Raw genomic sequence first — 21957 nt, forward strand, 5'->3', positions numbered from 1 at the left:
GTCATTACTCCTTTTTTAGCTTTTTTTCACAGCTAGTCATTAAAAGCACAGCTCGTAATGTAACCTCCAGCCGCTTGGGACTTCCCACTATAAAATACCTATTTCTTAGTTGCTTGTAACCTGGTCAGTTTAGGTAAACATTTCCATACCAGGTACCTGCCTTGGACTAAATAGTTTGGGAAATCTTTAGTTAAGTCAGCCTGTTGTTTCCTGGTTCGGAGTAAGGTAACATATATTGTTTTACCTGTGCTAAAAGAAATTTTCCGTGGAACCACTCTGAAAAATTTCTGGTGTTCAGAACAAAGACCTGAAAAAATGGTGGGATGTGCTTCAAAGAACTGTACAGATCTCCTTTGACTGGAATAAGATCTGCTGCACAGAATCCATGAAACCAGGTGTGCCCTACTGCTAACGGTGAGGGAAGAGGTTAAGAGCGAAGCAAACATCCTGTTATGCTTTCCTGGAATACACCCCCTCCAACCCCCCATCTATTTATGGAGAAGAGACTTCTTGGGGTAGGAGTAGTATCTGTAAAACTGTGACTGAGGCTTTCACATATTCTCTTTAGCTCTTGATGTAAGACATTGCAACTTTAATTCCAAACACTGAAAAAACCCCAACCAAACCCAACCCATAACTCTTACGTAATAGGAAAGGGAAACAGATTTCCCAATATCATACTGCAGAAAAGAGAGTATGACCACTATTTTAAGGACTTCTCTGGAAATCCCTTCTACTGAAAGAAGTCCCAGGAGACTGAAGAACAGTTGCTTTCTTTTTGGAAATTCAGGAACAGTTGAAAGCCAAGACTTACTTCCTAATAATCACTTGGCAAGGAAAGGTCAGTGGGAATTAAAAAAAAAACAAAAACACACAGATGCAATATTAGCTACTACAAAACTGGAAGTTCAGTCAGCATAAATGACTTCAGCAGCAGCGCACGACTTAAACCTTGAGGCAAATCAAGCAGTTTCAGGCCTGTCCTGGGGAAAAGACCAAGGTTAGATCCAGAGCAGAAATTTAAATTGAGTGATTATGAAATTGTGGGGTTTTTCTGGTTGCTTCTTTTAATAAATATCCTGCCTGCCTGATTCTTGTTGCCAAATTTCCTGAGTCACCACTTAAATTGAAAGACTAACTGCTAAATACAGTGACTTGCGCTCTTTGATTTGTTCCTTTCATTTGAGAACCTTCTCTGGTCTCTCCTGAAATTACGAATGTGACGACGATAAACTGCTCTGCAGGAATGGGCGAAGGGATGAAAACCTTGCAGGGTATCGCCACCACACCTACCTCCCTGCCACTTTCATTTATGTATTTATTTATTTGGCCACAGCAAAGAAGGAATATGAGTAGGTCAAAACCACGATTTGGAAAGACATGGAATTTATGGGAAGGTGTCAAGGGAAAACAACTTAGGTATTTAAATTACTAAAAAGAATTTTAGCACCGATGTTGCAAGGGATTATGAGAAAGCAGAACAGGGTGACTAACCCCTGTGAGCAAGATAGTGTTGCACATTTCTAACAGCAAGAATGAGTTACGTACTCTGTGGTTTATATTGAGAAGGAAGAATTTCTGGTGTTTAAGAAGCCAGATCAAGGAAGGCCACTGGAAGAGAATGTTCAAATCTCACTTTACACCATAAAACGAGCATTTACAGCTGTAGTTCTTCAGCTAAAGATGCAGGAGTAAACCTCTCCTGGCTGGTTGTATGTTTCCTTCCCGTTCCACCTCTTCAGCTTTGTGCTGAGCAAGAGAGATGTTGGCTTTGTGATAGGTTTCATTCAGCAGCTACTTAGGTTTTTGCTGGGTTTTTGTTGTTTTTCTCCTGCTGATTGGAATGGTTCATGGTGAACTAGAATAAAGAGGAAGCCAGCATGAGAAATATCATGCAATCTCAGCAATGACAAGAGATTTTGCAGACTCTTGGCACATAAATGAATTTCATCCAGAATGAAGGGAAAACATATCTGCCTTCCTCTGAAGAGGGTGTGGTGAAGTAAACAAAAGAGCCCAGCAGGAGGAACTTTCCCCTAAAAAGAGGAAAGAAGAGAGGAATTGGACTCTACTCATCCGTATTTAGTCAAAAAAATCAGGAACCCAAACCCTCATTATGATTTCTGCTCATATAAGTGAACTTTACAGGAAAAATACAACTTCTGCTTTTTTCCCTGCTTAATCATTTCATCAACAAAACAGTGTTCTAATCTCATGAAGGAGAACAAACCCAGATCAAGCTTAGGTTATATATTATACCTTACAGCCTTATTTAAAAAAAGAAAAAAAGAAAAAAGAATGATTTACTACAGGTATCACAGTGATAGGCTCTGTATAAACTAAACTCCTCATATAGTTGGGAAAAAGAAGAGATACAGAGTTAACTTTATATAAGCAGATCACACTGATTTAAATATCTGGTATAGACTATTTTTCAAGGTGACTGAGGAATCCAAATCTCATCTCGCAAGACAATTAAAAAACCCTATCCTTCGAAAAGAATAACTAAGTGGTTCTCTCCCAACCACTAGGAGAAGACAGTGGATGGTCCTCACATCAGGGCTGGTGTACTTGAGACCAAAGACATCACAATATTCATAAGGTTGAAATGATGTTACCTATCCCTATGCTATTTCATTTAAGACAATTTCACATTTGGCTACAAAAATGCGTGCATCACAAAAAGTTTTATTGGCATATTTACTTTATTGTTAACAAGTGGCAAATTAGCATTAGGTGGTGATTTACATTTATTAATTAAAACAGAACTGACACTTTAAAATAAACATAATATACCAAATAAGATGCAAACCAACCCAGGAATTCTGCAGAAAAAACACTGGATAGTCAAACACAAATATTCAATGTACTGAGGGGCAAGACAAACATAATAAATGCAATGCTGACAAAATTAATCACCTCAAACACATGAATGAACACTTCATTTAAAAACATGGGACATCGATAAACTAACTTACAAAGATACATACTAAGTATCATATGAAGGATGAACACCAAGAGTTAGAGCAATCAGATAAAGTAGGTATTGTAACAGTCGCAGAATACTCAGCACTTTACAGATTAGACCCAAATCCATTCACGCTTCTGCCAGAAATCCAAATACAAATATAGAACTATGGTAAAGCATGCACTACTGTTTAGAACTTAAGTTCAATATTCAGCTATATTAAACTGAATATTTGATTGCTGACTCAAAAGCTAATGTACACATTGGAGAAATATGAATTCCCTATTATTTTTGTAAAGAAGGAACACTAATTAAGAGAAAATCTGAATAAGCTGGTTCCTGGCAACGTGAAATGGAATGGGGCTAAGTAGGATCCTCCAGAAATGTGTATTCTGGAATGACGTAACAAAAAAACCCCAAACCCCACCGAACTAGTATGCAAGAGTAATCTCTTATATTGTGAATATTGGAAAGAAAATATCAACCAAGTAACTGCTGAATACAGCTAGAGAATCTTTTACCTAACATTTCTTCCAACACCACAATTAGGTAACTCAAACCTTATTCAGCGAGTTGGAAAGAAAAAAACCAAAAAAACAAAAAAAACCCAGCAACAAAACATCACAAGTTGGAATTAGCTGTGCTTGAAAGGCAATAAAAATATTTTCACCAGTCACCAAAACCAATTTCACCAAAGATGAAAATTCTACCGTCATACAACCCATATAATTATTCCTAGCTTTGTCAAACTAGAAAGAATTAAAGTTGCAAAAAGTGCTCTCACAAAACACAAATTTGTCAGCCAAGATTAAAAAAAACAACCTTGTAACAAGTTTGTTCTTGGCACGTATACAAAGTCTATGTGATGGAAATTAGCACTTCTTGAGAACTTTGCATGACATAGACAATACCATTTCATTTTATACTCAGACTAATTACGTAGCCTACATCAGCGTGCATTGCTTGTTTATTAGCGTTTAAACTACTGCAGTCATACCTCCTTCCACTGATTTGATAAACACGCATCACGAAACTGCTCTCTTTGCACACTGCATTTCAAGCACTAACTCTCAGTTGCAATGGTGAATTAGGGGCTAGTCTCTCTCAGATGACAGAGAACTTCCATGACGCTTGAAGAGTGGGTTAGGTCTTAAAATACATTTTGGAGTTACTAGCCTGTGAACCTCGCTACCTGCAGCACGCATGGAAGAGCTTGAGCAGCCGCTGCCTGCGGCCCAGCAAGAACAGGTTCAGTGTCCAGAGCACCATGGAGAGCTCCCCACACGCCACCGTCTCCTTCCCGGCCAAGGAACCCTTTGGGTTGAGCTTTTCAAATCCACTCAGGGGAGTTTAATGGCTCTTCAAGTCTTTGGTGAATTTGAAAAAATTCTGCCTAAATGTTCATTTCATAGGTACAAGCTGAAATGGTGGTAAAGCACCTCCCCATGCCCACTTCCCTGGAGCGGTGTGTGTGAGGGTATAATTGTCCATATAACCATACACTTAAGTTGCTGTATATTTAGAGATTCCAGCTCTGAAACTACCTAGGGTGTGAGTATCATGCATAAATATAAACCTGTGTAAGATATATCATATAAAGATTAAGCCTTACGCTATATTGCTTTTACTATTGAAGCTGGTATTTTTCTAACTCCATTGCACTTACATCAGTATAGTTCCAATGATCCTGCACTCCTTTCTGGCACAGAGATGTCCCTTGTGTAACAGATATTCACAAACGCAGAACGGGAATGCAAACACCCTCAGGCCAGACCTCAAAACCAGCCTTCTCCTTGTTTATACGGAATTTTACCTTTGACTTTTTTTTTTCCTTTCTTTTTTAATTGAATAGAAGAACCACAGTAAGCACATTAGGAAGATACAGTGGCAGACAGCAAAAGAAAGTCTGTCACAGGGTCAGATGTTAGTATAGAAATCATTAAAACAGTCACATCAATAAATTTCACTTTAAGTGGACAGTAACTACATTAGTCTACTGTCTGATGCTTCACAATCCTCCAGTAGCATTCAGTCCTGTTTTGTATCCACTCTGCTTTAGTGAAACAACTTTTTACATTTGTATAACTTACGAATTCTCACAAAATACATGCATGCGCTCACGTGCACACCCTATATATATATATCTACACACACACAGAGAACTGGAAAGACAGATGCTAAATGGAGTAATCATACCATCCTAATTTTACACATGAACTCAAAGGAATTTAGGCTTTTAAGTTAAATATCTGTCAACAAGGCATCCAGAGGATGACGCTAGCTAAGTTTACACTCATCAGTGAAGTGCATCAGCAGTGCATAGTTCATCTAGGGGTTTTATCTTCACTGTTATCAATATTTTGATTCTTGAGACATTCTGTAACACTCCCCTTTCAGTATATGTATCCATGTTTTTTCCTCCCATGAAAACCAAGGCATAAAGACAGGGGGGAGGGCTAGGGCAAGAAGGTTTGGACCTAGGTCGTTAATTAATTAAATTCAGGAACTTCCTGACACATGCAATGTACCTAAAGATTCAAAATTCAAAGTCCATCTCCCTTAACAGTTTATTTTTTCTTTAAACAAATTTGTTTCCCATATTCAATTCTGCAGGGGCATTATGAAAACAAATCTACTATTTCCTAACAAACGTTCCACTGAGATGGAATTACAGTGATCTGTGCTGATAACTTGTGTAATACAGCCAACAGTCTGTAACATCAGAGACTTTAGAAACCTATGTCGTTCAGTAACAAAACCAGTTGATGAAGTGGAAACATACTAGGCCTCCGATAGTCTCACCATACAGTAGTACACTGCATAGTCAGTTACATTTTCATTGTCTGCTTATATTTATTGTAAATTCAAACACACATTATCCAGTGTTACAATCAACACTCACTTATGTTTCACTAGACCTTCTTGTAAGGCCAAATTAAAAGTTCAGGAAATCTGTTTAAAATTCTTCTTTCAGTTCAGGTTAATCCCCTGTCTAGTCCTTGCTATAAATCATAGAAGTGTAAATAAAGTAAATGATGTGTCACGCGAGTAATTTACTAAATGCTGCATTGGAAGCAAAGAGTTATACAAACAGCTCAAAAAGCAGAAATTATGGTAACCGTATGTGGATTGATTTGAAACTAGGAAACCTGCCACCTACAATTCAAAGGAGAAACAGTCATATGTTTTTTTCTACAGTTACAGCAGTCCTGGAAAACCTGGAAGATATTTATTTCCTTACTAAACTTTCCCTTTGTAGAAAGCATTTTCAATAAATGGTAAAATGCATTTTTCCAGCAGAAACAAGACCTGGAAATTCATCAAGTCAGACAAAAAAATTGATTCCTCAGTAGATTCACTAACTGATCAAATCTATTCTGGACTTGTATCTTTGCTGATGGGACACTCAGTTTGCAATAATTCAGTCTGCAGACCTCCATGGCCCAAGTCCAGGGCAAATTTTCTAAAGCAGGCTTATCTATGCAAAGGATGCAGGATTCCAATTTTTCCAAGTACAGACATGAATGTGCCAAAATATGGATCCTAGAACCTAAACTACCTAGAACATAATTTGGCTAAGATTTGTCAGTTCTAATCATTACCAGTCATCGATCCTACCACATTCAGTAGCCAGCTTATGCAAATTATAATAAAACAAGACTACACTGAATGAAGGATAATTTCTAAAAATAATTTCGTATAAAAAGTGTAAGACAATTGCAGACCATTGAACTAATTCTAAAACATCAATAGTTTGTGGCCTGCAACATGACTACATCAAGTCTCTTAAATCTCTCACCCTCCAAGACTGGTACCTGCTTTGGAGATGCTTTTCTTCAATCATGCTTTCTTCAAAATTGGCCCCATTGATAGTAATCACAAGTTTTGAGAATGCAGTGACCATAAAACTATCTGGAACACTACATTATATTTTGCATAAGCTACAAAGAAATTATATGAATTTATACTAATGGTGTTTGTGAGCTGAAAATAAGCATTTCTGACAAAAAGAGTGTATTTGTTGTGGGAAAGGCACAATTAAGTTCTTTCAGATTATTCTTTCACACATAACTAAGACGGTGCCAGTACTTCAAAGCAAAACTTCACAAAACAAATTACTACATTGAGATACAAGTTAAGTGATTTGGCTTGTGAATGATTTTAATATCCTGTGTAATTTATAAAAAAACCCAACAACTTCCAGGGCCTGACCCTTCTTCCCAGCCAATTAATGCGAAGTCTGTTACTAACTTCAAGAGGCTGCTGTTCAGAGGCTGCTGTTCAGAGCCCAAAAATACACAAAATTGCAAAAAAACATGCAAAGGTATTAACATATAAACCTATGGAGCACAGTTACTCCATTATGCACGCGTATGTAAGCTGTGCTATTTGCACAGGAATAAGAATAAAAAACAGTCACTACTTACATCAAGTTCTACTGCTCTAACAACATACATTTTTATGGAACTCTTTTTTTGTATTGGATACATCACAAAGGCTGTTTTCAAAGTAAGAGTTCAACATTTAGGTAGGATAAGCATAGACTTTGTCTCTCCTTCAGGAAATGAGGGAAGAGAAAAAAGGAGCAGGAACTTTGGAAACCTTTAAAGACAAAAAGCACAAAACTTTTAGATATGCTAGTCATGGTGGAGAACAGGAGGAAGAAGAGAAGTATTTCTGAACAAAAGGAACTTAATAAAATGACAATACCATATTTGTCCTTATAAATACATTAAAATATTAACACGTTTTTATTGGAAAACAGAACATGGAAAGCCACAAACAAAAATCTTGCTTTTCTTACATGTGAACAGAACTCTCAGGTAGTTTTTCCACTTTGATTCTTTAAAAAAAATCCTAGGAAGTAACTGGAAAGTCCAATGAGGATATTACTGTTGAAGAGTTTAAAGGGATCCAGATTTTTTGCACTTTTAACTAGGAATTTATAAGGAGTTACTCATGTTGTTTTCACTTAGAATATAGCATCTAAGTTAGTCACATATGAAGGAAATGCCTCCACAGAGAAACTTTTGAAGCCCAAGTTCTTCATGGCTAGTTCCCTATGGGCAAATATTATCCTACATAAGTGATTTAAATAATCCTTTATCTAGTAGGATTTACAAGAAAAATAACATTGAACCACTTCTGCTACCTAAGCTACTTAACACATTTTTACCTTAATTTTAAATATTTCCAACAGAGATTAAAGAGTATTTCCTTGAATGGCAGAGTTTTAGGTACCTGCTATTTTTATATACAGTATATATATTTGTTTATAAATAAGTGTGTAACCAGAAGATTGCACTCAGAAAATCACAATATGATGTTTCAACATGTTTGCAGCATGAAGTCTAACTGGAAGGAGTGCTCTAGCTTTCCATGCAGCAGTACATAGCAGATGCTTCCGACGTTTTCTCGTTTTCTTTTTGCTTTTAAGAATGTGTTCACACAACCATTCTTCGAATTCCACACTCACAGCAAAACTTCGCCCATTCCACTGGATACCTTGTTCCACATTCATGGCAGAACTTTGATAACTGTACAGGTGAATTTCCTTCACTGCTTTTTGAACTTCCTCCATTGACTGAGGATGGGTAGTCTCCACTGTCATACCCAATTTTACCATCAGACCTGAAAATCCCCAGATAAAGAACATTCTCTGTAACTCAGTTCAGTATAACTTGATGCAAAATTATTCTAATCCTTGCAGTGAATTACTGCTATTGTTACTGTCATTTTCATGCTTATACCTCCTATTTATTTACAGTGGTATACCTTGTAACTCTACCCAGACTCCCCTACTTATCTCCAGATACCCACCTTCCCTGCAAGAAGACAAAAAATGCCAAAATTTTAGGAGCAGGATCAAATATTTGATTCACTAGTTAGATTAACTGGAGCGTTTGAAAACTTAAAACTTAGCTTGTCAAAACAAGAAAGGCTAAAACAGCAATACAATTTTTATCCTACCCTTTAAAAGAGCAGAAAACAGATAATTTGTGTGCTTAGCATGCAAATTTTATTCAATTTCAACTGAACCACTCTATTCCCATTTGAAAGACCATTCATTTATTATTTCAACAGCTCCTAAGAGGTTTTTGACATTTCTAACAGTCTTCTGTGCACATCTGAGACAGCTGATGACAAAGGTGTTCTGTTAGATGATAAATATGCGAAATATGTCGAGTATCTTAAACATGCCAAATAATATTGACCATGTGTTATCTATTAACTGCAGAGAACAGTATTTTCCCCAACTTCTTTTGTAGTAAGTACTCCCCTTTAATGAAGGTTCTATTGCTGACAAAATCCACAAAGTTAAAACTACCTTGAATAACTGTCTGAATTGCTAGTTTTTCTTTTGTTTGTTAGAGCACCCGTGCTCATGGTTCTTGCCACACTAGGAGGGGTCGATGTCCGTGTTTTTGTTGCGCCTCTAAAACAGAATAAATATCTGATGATTTATATACACACAGAAATATATACAAGAATATGCATTTACAAATGATATAAAAAATTAGTTCAACAATCTACGCATCAATTAATTGTATAAAAAAAATATAACATTTCCTACCAAGAACGGACAGAAGAGCTTTGGCATGACCTTGCATGGTTTGGATTGAATATGACTTGAATCTTACAATGACAAGCTAAATGGAACCGCAAGTTCCTTCCTGTTCATGTTTTTCCCTTGCTATCACGCCAAAATACAGGTAGATCCTGCGCTCCTGGTTGTTTAGTATGTTCTAATGTCTACCTTGACAGACTACACATCACTTTTTAGGACTGGCAGGGCTTTCAGAGAAATAGAGAGCAGCTGACTGTAGGTCTTAATAGTTTAAAAAAAATGTAGAAAGGATACCATATTCTCAATACTTTGTGACCAATATGAAGTGAGTCACAAGACTTTTTTCTTCATAGACAGACTTTATTTAGGATGCATACTTCTCAGATAATGCTGTAGATCCTCTTTCTTCAAAGCATAAGTATTGTATTTATAAATATAAACAGAAGGAGGAGAGGAAAAAGTCTATCCAGCTGGGTATTAGGGCCTAATTTTTTTCTAGCCTGTCACAGTGTTCTTAAAGTTGGTTTCAGTAGTATGACCACACAGCTGTGAAAGCTGCTTTCCTCAAGACTCATGGGTTTTATGAGAAGCCAGTATGCAATGAATAGCACATCCTAAACATACAGAACATCTCACTGCTTGCTTTGATGAGTAGAGAAACATCAGAATCCCCTCAAAAATCTGAGTAGCACTAAGAAAAAGAGATAGGAAGGGGCATCCTTTTATCATCAGTGACCAAGGACAGAATTTTTCGTCATTGCTCAAAAGAATTACCATTCACTGGGATTTCTTCTTCTTTGGCAAGACTTCAGTGACTATGACATCTTGTGCATGACCCACCAAGTTTTTCTGTTCTCATTCTTGAACACCAATGCAGAAATGAAATTTAAGTTGTGACTGGCTTATGGACATTAAAAAAAAAATTAAAACAAGACTCCATTTAAAAAATTAGTCACTAAGAGCCCAATCAGCAACAAAAACCCAAAAGTGATTTTCTTTTTTTCCTTCCCTTCAGATGAACCTAACTGCTCCTTTCAGAATTATAAACAACTTAGTCTTGGTTTTGTTTTCAAAGTATGTATAAGGGAAATGCATTCAACTCCAGTAACTTCAACCACAACACTGACACAACTGAGAAACAATGTAATAACTCCTAAATTTTAGACATGTTGCATAAAACATTTCTTCCTTCATGTTATGAGCATAGGCTAAAGATGGCTTTTCAGCTCCTCACTTAAACACTTCAGTGGAAAAGTGATCAAATGATTAGCACAGAAGTGGAAATCAGGAACTAAATTTAAGATTAAATCAAATGAAATTATATCTAACAAAAGTATTCAAGTTTAAGAATGGCTTCTACATGCAACAAGTAGAGTGGAACCATCAAAGATTCTGGCTCACCGGGCAGAACACCAACCTTCTCCATTAGTTTTCCTGTCTGCCCTCTTATTTAGCAAGGGGATTCTAAAGGTGGTTTTACTTAAAAAAAAAATACTGACTGAAAAGCACTACATAAGTTATATCAGAATTAAAACCTATTAAAAGCTACGTCGGTCTTTCAGAAGTTACAGAATTCCAGGATAAAAGTTCTAAATGTAACCTAAATTACACTGTTAAAAGTATGCACAACAGTACAGATGCTAAATACTCTATCTTGTGTTACTTCCCCCATCTCATTTTACACCAAAGAGAGACCTTTGCTTATAACTGAGTAAAATTCATTAGAGCTCAACAGTGGAAAGAACATACTGGACTGTTACTTTACTTGTTATCGAAGCTAGAAAAGCATATAAAGAAAAATTCAGCTGTAGACACAGAAACGGTATGGGTCATCATGGATCAGGGATGATCAGACAATAATGCAAAGAACAGAATTGTGTCTCGATTCCTGTTTAGACAACTCCAAGTAATTTAAAACAAGTTTTTTGAAAGTATTACTGACTCCATTTTCTCTGGATTCTCAACTTGGGACCAACATACTACTTTTTCAAAACTAACAGCATTAATTTCTTAAACTGAAATCTCTTCAGGGTGTACTTTCAATCAATCGGTTTTGAACATAATGCTAGAAGTCCTAGATATTTGAAAGAAATTAACATGAAAAACTGTCCACTATTCTTACCTGTATTTCAACTGTTCAATTCTCTAAAATCCCACTAGGTACTCTGAAAATTCACCTGATGCTTTAATACTAGGTGTACCCTACAGAAATTTCCCAGAAATCAGTGTCTTAAAAACATGATTTGTATGGTGTCTAGTACGACATACAGGCCACTGACTGAACCAGGAGAAAAAAAAAATACTGAAAAGCCACACTGAAAGTGCATTGTCCACCCTGTCTATTGAGGGAGGCAGAGTCCCATGAAGAGATAAAACATCACTCATTAAAGGTTTAACAGAACACCTTAATTCTGAAATGTTTAAACATAGCTTTCTGCATAATTTCTGCAGATTTTTATCCCAATTAGTTTTCCAAAAATACAGAAAAAACACAAATCTATTTTCAGACTGGAAACTTTAATATGAGTCTTACAATTACCTGCAATGATTTCTGCCATTTTTGATGTGTAAATCAACAGAAGTAGCAGGCTGCCACTGCCTACAACTTTATTCATCCCAGATCTAGACACATAATTAGCATCAGGTTTCATGTACATTTGATGAGAAATCTTGAAATTGCATTCTTAAGTTGCAATCTGATCTCTAGAGACAGATGTGTTCCAACAAAGTCAGACATTCTTGATTATCTCAACTTCTGTCACCACAACTTGGTCTCTTCCGATCTGTCCAACCTCTGCCACTTCTATCTACTTGTCCAGTTCTGTTGTTTTTTCTGTTTGGCTGGATTTTTTTGTTTGTTTTTGCAAAGCTATATAAATCCCTGTTCTAAGTTGTATCACGTGAAGTATTAATGGAGCCTGACAGCAAATGAGGCTGTGTACCAATGCCACCTTGAACTCTTAAAATCTGGACATACCTTTAAAGACATTTATTATCCATTCTCAATTTCAAAAGAAACGACTGAAGGGGACTTCCCTTCCTAAAGCAGCTCATGTTGTACATCTAGTTGAATTACCACTGCTTGAAAAATGAAAAACTGAAAGAAATTTGTGAGAAGCTTGTATTTTTCTATTTATACGTTCACAATTTGTTTGGATTTTGCCATAAAATACTGAAATATCAAGCTTGCTTCCTAGACAGGGCGTTTTCAGATATTCTTGACAGCTATCACTGTCACACATAGTTCTGTGCAAAATCATAAATAAGTTCCTTATGACTAATGGCATGCATGCCAAAGTTCAGAAGCCTTTGCCATAAACTGTAATCTTCCACATTGCTATGCTGAATTTAACAATGTCCAGTAGCTATTCACATTTGTCCAGTGCTGTTGGCACGTAACATATAGAATAACCTCCTGCAAGGAAGGCAGATTTAATTCATGAACTCAGTGGACATTTGCATAAGAACAGAAGCAGCAGAGTAAGTGCCTATACTCTTAAAGAAGTTCTCTCAAGAAGAAAAATCAAACTACTGCTGTGGATAGGGGCTACTGTAAGCACATTTAGTAACTCATTAAGCCACATTTTCAACATCTTGGTAATGTATTGTAAAATGAAAAACTGACCTAATTTTTCATACAGGATTTATAGCTCTAACCAAACATACAAAGGAACAACAAAAAAATTTGTTTGCCTAAAAAGAGCTCCCCCCCTTTCATCCCTTTTGCTTCTTCAAATAGAAACCCAAGTTCAAACATTCTGGCCCTGCCTCAAAGATACTTCAGCGTTGGTTACAACAACAAAACAGCATTAAGAGATTTAGACACATTTCTACTATTTAAAGCATTACATTCCATGTATGTGCCATATAATTCATTACTAATTTCTCTTTTGCAATATGCTTTAAGGTATTGTTTACGAAGAATCAGCCCATTTGAATTTGGCATCTTCCAAATTATATCGAAGGGTTAACTACAATATAGTATCTATTTCCTTTTTAAAAGATTGGAATACCCTTTCTTCTAAACTTAGATCTTAAACCTGATGAATATTCAGAAGTCTTTATATGAGATAAGTTGGACTTAATAAAAGACTTCACCTCTCATTAGAAAGTCTGCCTGACTTACGTTCTTGGACCACCACAGCTATCTTACAGAAGTAGGACATAGATAAATATTTGACTTTATGACAAAGTAATTTTATTATCTTAAAACATTTGCCTGTAAGGCAGATATTTGTACAGTTATCAGGCTTAAATGCTTACTTCAGCTTTACATCATGCAAATTCAGTTTTATCTCAGGTTTACAAAGACAGAAGTTCATTACTCTTAGTCCATAATCAATCAGTGACAGAAGAAATCAAATCTGAGAAAAGTCTTCATCTTTCCTGTCCTACCATGAAGCTGTTGACCTAGGATGAAACAGATACTTATACTAATTATATTATATACTCATCCCACAGCATTTATACTGAAGACATACTGGGCAGCAGATGTCTGTCAAGGTCACACTTTTACTATTCCAATGCTTTGTAGGAACATTTCTGCAAAACAGATAAACCACGCTGATTTGTAATACTTACTTCTTTATAGGCAACAACTCATTTGGTCTTTTGACGGTACTGTCTGTTTTTGTATCAGTGTCATAAAACCTTTGCACATCTCTTCCAGTTCGCAGTGGTGGGCCTAACTTGTCCATCTTACTACTAAAATATATAAAGGTGTACTCATAAGGAGATTGCTAGATTGCTATTAAAGTTATCGCAAAAAAAATTAAAGTACTCACAATTAAATACTTATATTCCCAAAGAATTCCCATTGACTAAAAAACCCGTACAAATCAGACTAATAATCCAGCAAGTTCCAGGGTTGTTCTTACTTTAAAGAGAGGATTTCATAGACTTGTATTTGGATTAGGTTTCCAGTGCATATTTTTTAAAATTCTTTTTTAAACAAAAAACTAATGCCAGTTATCCTCACAATCTGCACAATGCACTCACATTTGGCCTTTTTTCTTTTAAGAATAGCTTTCATAATGTCAAACTTATCACATTTAGAAAAGGGGGCTCATAATTACAAGCCATAGTAACTTTATTAAGATGTTAGAAAATAACAGAGATGTAAGTACAAGCCTCCTTAACTTTAAAATTAGCAAGAAGGAAAATTTTTCCTTTTTCACTTTTTTTTTTTTTTTGGTAAAGGCTGAACATTGTGCTCAGAGAGAATAACATGCCTTCCATTCTTTTTTCTTTTATGAAGATGAGAAAAGAACAGAGGAAAGCCTGAAAGAAAAACAGCTTTGTTTTAATATCAAAAAACCCACTCACAATAGACAGTACTATACACACAGGCAATACTTTAATACTTTTTTACTGTTATGGATAACATTTCTAAACCAAAAAGAATAAACCAAAAATAAAATTTTAAAAACATTAAGTAAAAAAACCTAAATAAAACACAGCCTCCCACACATCATCATAAGGAGAATTGTAGCTTTTGAGAAATCACGATTTATATTAGAAAAATTAGGTCTTCAAGTAAAGTTCTGCATTTTTATCATCTTAAACCATACAGTAAAACCTGCAAAAAGCCCATTGTGTCTCCACCCCCACCTCAATAATGTAACCGAAGTTTCTTCTTCTCAAAAAAAGCCTAGTAACTTAAGCCTTAACTGGAAAACGATGACACTTAAGAGTATTTTTATTGATCCTTCTGAAATTAGAGAACTATAGAGAAACAAACCAAGCAAGACTGATGGAAATGTCTGGGTTGCTGAAGCTTCACTCTTCTGTAAGCTTCCCACTCCTAAAGGGAAGTCATAAGGAAAAAAAAAAAACCCCAAGCAAAACCAGCAAAACACACCCTCACACCAAGAGAAATAATTTCTTAAAATTACTGTGCAATTTTCTGATTCTTGTCATACAACCTTAAAACTGCAATGCCAGGAAAATTACTAAACAGCTAACTGCTGTCAAGGAAGCATATTATTTTCAGTATAGCTTTTAATATATATAAAAAAAGGCTCTTGGTGTATCTCCAACACCCATATCGTACTACTTTTCATACTCCTACAATAATACCATATTAAAAGGCACAGAACCTATAAAGTTTGCAACATAATTTGGTTTTTTTGGAAGCTTCTGGTGTGAACCTTGCAATCCACATTACATCTCTAAAGCATCAAAGGATATCTCCCCATAAGGAACAAAAATTCAACAATGCTAAATGATATTCATTCATTATAAAGTCAGCAGGGAACACTGAGATTTTAGTCTTGACAATTTAGCCTCAAATAATGCAGGCTGTAAGATAAGTTCCCCTGGAGTTCCTCTTCCCACTCCTCCTCCCAAACAGATGTTCTAGTTCAAACTAATTAACTCAGAAAATGCTTAATCAATTCCTGTTTGACCAAATACACACTCTTTACCCAAGGACTGAGAAGCAAGACTGAGGTCTTTGACACTGCAAGACACATACTCCAATCTATCACGATCATCTTAGCTCTTTTCTGAACCTTTAACAATTTAGCAACATAATCCGTGAACTCCAGGTACCTACAGCATAGAATCCCAAAGACAATAACCTAGAAGCAGTTGTGATACTGCCAAAATAAAGAACTACAGTACTCTTCCACACTTAAACCCTCCCCCCCAAAATCCCAGAGTTGACAGCCCTTTCATGTACTAATGTAAAAAAGCAGAATCGTAAGAATCTTCTGAAATGCAAAGACCACCAAGACAACTTCTTATTTACCTTGATTTCATTGAACAAAGCTGTGTAAGTTATAGTCTTAATGAAAGGAACAAGCTATCTTAAAATTATAATGTTTTTAAAGGCTACACATGCTGTATGGCAAATATATAAGTGGAATTTAAAATTTACTGATACTGGTTAGGTGTGCCATCCATATTGCATTTCAACTGTAAGACAGTACTGGATGTGTCACTAACAGACATGATTCCCATAAGGCATAACTTTGATTGGCTTAACATTAAATAGTATGTTTGAGCCCCAAAATAAAATAAAAATGATGAAGTAATTTCTAAGGGTTCATTTGCCATATTGAAAAACATCATGTAATTTTTCAAGTCCCGGAAAAAAAAAATACTGTTCATAAATGAAACATGCATAGACAATTAATCTGTACATGCAACAGTTGGCTGGCCACAAACAGTGGTATCAAGTTCTGCTAGGCAAACAGTTTGCATGTGGGGGTGGAGTTTGCCTGTTTGCTTAGCTTTAGGATAGGAAGAACCACCTACCCAATTTTTTCTCCTGAAGACCTGATTACGTCTGACAGCTTACTAGAACTGCCCTACCCCTCAAGAAATATAAGACAGTGCTAAACTCTGTACTCTTACAAAGTATATATCAAACTTAGTGAATCATGTTAAGATCCTACCAAAATACAAGCCTAACTACAATTTATGTAGAATTATTTTCCTTTTCCCAGTTCTTCAACATCAAAAAGATGAAATCCTATTTTCACACAAGTGAATTAAGGTTTTCCTACCGACTACAATACAGAGTCACATGCTACTCTTGCACCCTCACTTGCTTCTCTAAGACTCAGAAATTATGCCCTTACGCTACACTTCCATTAATACTTATAACTGGCTGTGCTCTTACTCTGTCCAGGCAGAAAAAAAAACCCTCTCACAGCAGAGCTCAGCTGACACATCCTGATCTACATGTACAAAGTAATCCTCACTAATGCTAACCTATCTTATGTTAATGATGCTGTGGTGTGCTCTCTCAGTAGTCCTTTACTTGGGGAGCAGAAGAGAAGAATTCAAATTAAAAAAACCGAAACAGTATAGCAAAAATGACTTAAAATAAGGGAGTTCATAAAACTTGGTTGCATTTCTGCCCGTACAAAATAAAAATTTATACTGCGATACTGAAGTTGAACTTCATATGAAATGAAATTCAAGACTCTTTCCTTCACAGAACTAAACACCCAGTTCGTTTTAGCCTTCACCTTAAACACAAATGCACGAACAGCTTCATGTGCCTTTCACAAGTTTCAGGCAGCAGTTCAAGAGTGCCACCTACAGAGCAAGAGGGAAACCGCATGCCTGTATATTTTAATCACTTCTAGGTATTAAATTAGCCAGCAGATAGTCATTTCTTGCCCCTTTACATATTCATCACAGAGAACAGGTACCATGATTCTACAGAAAGAAGCAGTGTCTGCTAGAATTGCCCCCCTCCAACATACATATAATTCATCCATGATATAGAATCATAGAATCATTAAGGTTGGAAAAGACCTCTAAGATCATCGAGTCCAACCGTCGACCCAACACCACCATGCCCACTAAACCATGTCCCTAAGCGCCTCATCTACTCGTCTTTTAAATACCTCCAGGGATGGGGACTCCACCACTTCCCTGGGCAGCCTCTTCCAAGGTTTAACCACTCTTTCAGTAAAGACATTTTTCCTCACATCCAATCTAAACCTCCCCTGGTGCAACTTGAGGCCATTTCCTCTCGTCCTATCGCTGGTTACTTGGGAGAAGAGACCGACACCCACCTCGCTACAACCTCCTTTCAGGTAGTTGTAGAGCGCAATAAGGTCTCCCCTCAGCCTCCTCTTCTCCAGACTAAACAACCCCAGTTCCCTCAGCCGCTCCTCAGAAGACTTCTTCTCCAGACCCCTCACCAGCCTCGTTGCCCTTCTCTGGACACGCTCCAGCACCTCGACGTCCTTCTTGTAGTGAGGGGCCCAAAACTGAACACAGTAGTCGAGGTGCGGCCTCACCAGGGCCGAGTACAGGGGCACCATCACTTCCCTCCTCCTGCTGGCCACACTACTTCTGATACAGGCCAGGATGCCATTGGCCTTCTTGGCCGCCTGGGCACACTGCCGGCTCATGTTCAGCCGGCTGTCAACCAGCACCCCCAGGTCCTTTTCCTCCGGGCAGCTTTCCAGCCACTCTTCCCCAAGCCTGTAGCGCTGCATGGGGTTGTTGCGGCCAAAGTGCAGGACCCGGCACTTGGCCTTGTTGAACCTCATACAGTTGGCCTGGGCCCATCGATCCAGCCTGTCCAGGTCCCTCTGCAGAGCCTTCCTACCCTCGAGCAGATCAACACTCCCGCCCAACTTGGTGTCGTCTGCAAACTTACTGAGGGTGCACTCGATCCCCTCATCCAGATCATCGATAAAGATATTGAACAAGACCGGCCCCAACACTGAGCCCTGGGGAACACCGCTCGTGACCGGCCGCCAACTGGATTGAACTCCATTCACCACAACTCTCTGGGCCCGGCCGTCCAGCCAGTTTTTGACCCAGCACAGAGTACACCTGTCTAAGCCGTGAGCCGCCAGCTTCTCGAAGAGAATGCTGTGGGAGACGGTGTCAAAGGCCTTACTGAAGTCCAGGTAGACCACATCCACAGCCTTTCCCTCATCCACTAGGCGGGTCACCTGGTCATAGAAGGAGATCAGCTTGGTCAAGCAGGACCTGCCTCTCATGAACCCGTGCTGGCTAGGCCAGATCCCCTGGTTGTCCCATTCATGCCTTGTGAGCATCCTCAAGATGAAGCGCTCCATAATCTTCCCCGGCACCGAGGTCAGGCTGACAGGCCTGCAGTTCCCCGGATCCTCCTTCCGGCCCTTCTTGTAGATGGGCAACACATTGGCAAGCCTCCAGTCGTCTGGGACCTCCCCCGTTAACCAGGACTGCTGATAAATGATGGAGAGTGGCTTGGCAACCTCCTCTGCCAGCTCCCTCAGCACTCTCGGGTGGATCCCATCCGGCCCCATAGACTTGTGAGCATCCAGGTGGCGTAGCAGGTCATTGACTGCTTCCTCTTGGATTACGGGGGGTTTATCCTGCTCGCCGTCCCTGTCTTCCAGCTCAGGGGGCCGAGTACCCTGAGGATAACTGGTCTGACTATTAAAGACTGAGGCAAAGAAGGCATTAAGTACCTCAGCCTTTTCCTCATCCTTGGTGACAATGTTCCCTCCCGCATCCAATAAAGGATGGAGATTCTCCTTGGCTCTCTTCTTGTCATTAATATATTTGTAAAAACATTTTTTGTTGTCTCTAACGACAGCGGCCAGATTGCGTTCTAGCTGGGCTTTTGCCTTTCTCATTTCCTCTCTGCACAACCTAACGAGATCCCTGTACTCTTCTTGAGTCGCCTGCCCCTTCTTCCACAAGTGGTAAACTCTCCTTTTTTTTCCTGAGTCCCAGCAAGAGCTCCCCGTTCAGCCAGGCCGGTCGTCTTCCCTGCCCGTTCTTTTAACAGCGTATGGGGACAGCCTGCTCCTGCGCCTTTCAGACTTCCTTCTTGAAGATCGTCCAGCCTTCCTGGACCCCTTTGCCCTTCAGGACTGTCTCCCAAGGGACTCTCTCAACCAGTGTCCTGAACAGGCCAAAGTCCGCCCTCCGGAAGTCCATGGTTGCGGTTTTGCTGGCCCCCCTCCTTACTTCACCAAGAATCGAGAATTCTACCATTTCATGGTCGCTAAGCCCAAGACGGCCTCCGACCACCACATCTCCCACCAGTCCTTCTCTGTTCGTAAACAGCAGGTCGAGCGAGGCTCCTCCCCTGGTAGGCTCACTTACCAGCTGCGTCAGGAAGTTGTCTTCCACACACTCAGGAACCTCCTAGACTGCTTCCTCTCTGCCATGTTGCATTTTCAGCAGACATCCGGGAAGTTGAAGTCCCCCACGAGAACAAGGGCTAGCGATTGGAGACTTCTGCCAGCCGCTTGTAGAATGCTTCATCTGCCTCTTCATCCTGGTTGGGTGGTCTATAACAGACTCCCAGCAGGATATCTGCCTCGTTGGCCTTCCCCCTCATCCTTACCCACAAACACTCGACGGTATCATCATCACAATCATTGAGCTCTATACAATCGAAACACTCCCTAACATACAGAGCCACCCCACCACCTCTCCTTCCTCACCTGTCCCTTCTGAAGAGTTTATAGCCATCTATTGCAGCACTCCAATCGGGGGAGTCACCCCACCATGTTTCTGTGATGGCGACTAAGTCATGTCTCTCCCGCTGCACAATGGCTTCCAGCTCCTCCTGTTTGCCGCCCATGATGCGTGCATTGGTGTAGATGCACTTGAGCTGGGCTATCGATTTTGCCCCCAGCATTGGCATGCCACCCCTAGGCTCATCTCTAGTGAGCCTGGTTTTATCCCCTTCCCCCTTCAAACCTAGTTTAAAGCCCTCTCAATGAGCCCTGCCAATTCATGAGCAATGATCCTTTTCCCCCTGTGAGACAGCTGAACTCCATCTGTCGCCAGCAGGGCCGGTGTAAACCTCCCCATGACCAAAAAAGCCAAAATTCCGCTGATGGCACCAGCCCCTGAGCCACGTGTTGATCAGGTGTGTTTTCCTGTTCCTTTCAGTATCCTTCCCTGCCACTGTAGGGATTGAGGAAAACACTACCTGTGCTCCCGATCCTTCAACCGGTCGCCCCAGTGCCCTGAAGTCTCTTTTGATCGCTTCAGGACTTCTCTCTGGAACCTCATCACTGTCAGCCTGTATAACCAACAGCGGGTAGTAGTCAGAAGGCCAATATTATATTGCACAGTATAATTGTAATTCTACTATCAAGCCTCACTACCTTTCTGCCAAATCTGGAATTACAACAATCTAGGCAAGAATGGAAGGTTTCACTTAATTAATAGGTAAAGAAACAAAAAAATTCGTTTGCCTTAGGGCAAACTGCAGGAGTTTGTTTCTTACAGCAAAAACTGGAATTTAACCTGGTCAAAAAAGTATGCAGGCTCTTAAATATTTGCCAAGGGGGGGGGGGGGGAAAAAAAATCACATGATCACTTAACATTCCATTTGAAAGACTGCCCTTAAAACAACACATGTGCAACACTGTGCTCGGTAAATCAGTTCACTAAACTCAGAAGGAAGAGCATGACATCTTACAGCATGAGCTCTGCCTGACTTAGGCACAACAGAATCCCAGATCTCATGCTCTGGCTTGTCATTTTACTGGTTAAATCGTAAACGTAGCAAAAGAAATACATATTGTTTCATCCTAATGAAGGTTATTTTTATACATTTTTAAATGCACTTTTATTTTATAAAATAATTCTAGCTGCAATTAGCTATAGCCTAAATTATAAGATGTTTTAATGTTTAAAATCTGTGTCACTACAGTGTTAACTATTCTCATTCTCCGACTTAGGATGTTGACTGCTAAGTGTCTCAGTCCCTGCTCTGATATAATTTTGTAGGTATTTCAACAGAACCCTACATATTTCCCCCTTATGCTCCAATACTAAGGCCGAGATGATTAAGGCCAAAATTGTCACTACTGACCACTCTGAGGCACCTAACTCTACCATGTTGTAACTACTCCTACACCTCTTTGCTTCAACATAACTCCTGACAAACTTGTTCTCAGAAGTGAACGCAAAGTAGCTAAAAAAAAAAAAG

The 21957-nt window shown here is 38.9% G+C and overlaps 1 protein-coding gene across 2 annotated transcripts in view; it reads right to left on the bottom strand.

Annotated features, from left to right (window-relative positions):
• Positions 1 to 5369: 5369 nt before the first annotated feature.
• The window catches only part of ZC2HC1A (zinc finger C2HC-type containing 1A), a 38280-nt gene continuing 21692 nt past the window's right edge, over positions 5370 to 21957 (bottom strand). The window contains exons 8-10 of one of the 2 annotated variants that reach the window (XM_076329512.1): positions 14118 to 14240; positions 9297 to 9404; positions 5370 to 8599 (exon numbers count right to left, since the gene is read on the bottom strand). In XM_076329512.1, coding sequence (XP_076185627.1) covers positions 8413 to 8599; positions 9297 to 9404; positions 14118 to 14240 — 418 coding nt within the window. In that variant the 3' untranslated portion in view covers positions 5370 to 8412. The remainder of the gene's footprint in view (positions 8600 to 9296; positions 9405 to 14117; positions 14241 to 21957) is intronic. The other variant, XM_076329511.1, reaches the window with a different exon arrangement.

This window comes from Aptenodytes patagonicus, chromosome 2, assembly GCF_965638725.1.
Source record: "Aptenodytes patagonicus chromosome 2, bAptPat1.pri.cur, whole genome shotgun sequence".
Lineage (NCBI taxonomy): Eukaryota > Metazoa > Chordata > Aves > Sphenisciformes > Spheniscidae > Aptenodytes > Aptenodytes patagonicus.